Genomic DNA, 1,981 nt, shown 5'->3' with positions numbered 1-1,981 from the left:
CTTGAGGGGGAGTGTTAAATTGTATTGAGTAGGGTCATAACCTGTATCCAGGAAGAGAGGGTAAGGCGGTGGGAATAAACCTATAAATTGTGAATCATTGTAAAACCCTAGTATTAATGAAAACTAAAGCAGCCTCATTTCTCCCGTGGACGTAGGCCTCTAGCCGAACCACGTTATCTCCTCTTGTTTTTTTTAGATCTTACATATTTTTCCTTGATTATACAATTAACATAAAATAGATTTCATTTCGAAGAAAACCTTATCACTTTAATCCTATGGGCTCCCTATAATTCGTGGTCGACTGCGGTCCGAGGATGACTTCACATTTATCATAAAGAAAATAAAATTATAAATTGAAGAAAAGTACCGACTTGACTTGACTTCAACATTTTGTCCCTACTAACTCAGTCTCTTATATAAATTCGGAATGAAGATCTTCATTTCTTATTGCAGAGAAACATTGCTTAGTTCTCAATTCCCTTTCTTCGTGTTTCTTTCTATTTTCTTCATCTTGTTTTCCTTGTTTTCCCGGTCGGAAATCTGAAATCTGGCCGGATGGAAACTAAGGTTAGTGTTTCTTTTGCCTCTTAATTCGCCGTAAAATTTTCTGTTCAGATGCTTCGTTTGATTAATTCCTGTTAGATACATTCCTTTCTCTGTTTTTAATTGAGTGGATTTTGTTACTTCTTTTCTCGGTTTTCCTTTTGCTGCTTCTCTTATTCCAATCTTCTCAACTCTGCTTGTACGTATTTTGTTACAGAAAGTGGTGGTGAAGCTTGGCGTACATAATGACAGGGATAAGAAAAAGGCCATGAAAGCAGTCACTGCTCTTCGAGGTATTAATTACGTTTTCCAAGATTCAACTTCTATACATGACCTGGAATAAGGAAAAACTGGTTTTATTTAATAAGTTTTGGTCTTTTTAAATTTCTTGTAGGAATCGATTCCATCTCCATGAATATGAAGGAGCAGCAAATGACAGTGATCGGAGATATGGATCCTCTGGCTGTGGTTGAGAAGTTGCGGAAGTTTTTGCGAGCAGAAATGGTCTCTGTTGGGCCACCAAAAGAGCCTGAGAAGAAAGGAGAAGCCAGGAAATCAGCTGAAGAGAAAGTGAATGTATGTGAGCTTTATCCAAAACCAGAATGGACATATTACTTACCCCCACCGAGGATTTTGGTTGAATGCGAAGAGTACCCCAGCCGATGTGTGATATGTTGATATGGAGATCATCTGTACGCTCTGGTTCCTGAAGATGTTAGGTTTGTCAGATTTGTTCTTCACTGTTGTTCCATGTTTTAGGGTTTGTTATGTGATGCATGGGAAAGATAGAAGATTTGGATTGGGAGAAAGAGAAAGGAACATTTTTTTTTTTATTGTATTATGAGAAACTTTCACTCTTTCATTCATTGGGTGGGGAAGGGGGTGGGGGATTTTGCTTCGATTCACCACAATAAGTATGCTAAACCATTCAATGTGACATCGTGAGCCGTCAGATCAAGATCATCCTTGAGATTTTGATCCCAATCACTCTTTTCGCAATGGTTGATATCAAAATCTTGAAAGTGATCTGAATTTGACAGCCCACAATGTCTCGTTAAATGATTTAGCACATTTATTTGCATTTATTGCAACCTAAGAAAAACCATTTATAAGATGTGGTGTTATTTGATATAGTCCTTTGTTTAGACTAGAGTAATTTTTGAATAATATTCACTGAAAAGCTAATATAATAATTTTGTCTTAGAAAAGAAAAATGGTGGAGATGGGGTACTAATACATGTACATGCTAAAAAAAAAGGCCTTTCTTGCATTTGTAGGCCAATGTCAAAATCGATAAACTACTCGATAGACAGTTTACCCGTTGAGCCAGTTTCCTAATGCTAGATTGAACCTAATAAAAGTTCATGTAATACCCATTTGTCATCAAAAATTGTCTGATTAATTGAAATGATTCTAATGTAACATTTGTGTCATAACT

The 1,981-nt window shown here is 36.5% G+C and overlaps 1 protein-coding gene across 1 annotated transcript; it reads left to right on the top strand.

Moving 5' to 3' along the window:
- The first annotated feature begins 468 nt into the window (after nt 1–468).
- On the top strand, nt 469–1,357 carry LOC149029892 (heavy metal-associated isoprenylated plant protein 39-like). The gene is made up of 3 exons (XM_089151848.1): nt 469–567; nt 761–836; nt 938–1,357. Exons 1-3 carry the CDS (start codon nt 556–558, stop codon nt 1,219–1,221), a joined length of 372 nt encoding a protein of 123 aa, XP_089007974.1. The 5' UTR covers nt 469–555; the 3' UTR covers nt 1,222–1,357.
- Nucleotides 1,358–1,981: the final 624 nt, after the last annotated feature.

The sequence above is a fragment of the Hakea prostrata genome, chromosome 1 (assembly GCF_041222555.1).
Source record: "Hakea prostrata isolate BN-2017 chromosome 1, UWA_Hpros_2, whole genome shotgun sequence".
NCBI lineage: Eukaryota > Viridiplantae > Streptophyta > Magnoliopsida > Proteales > Proteaceae > Hakea > Hakea prostrata.
This window is presented reverse-complemented; position numbering and strand designations above follow the sequence as displayed.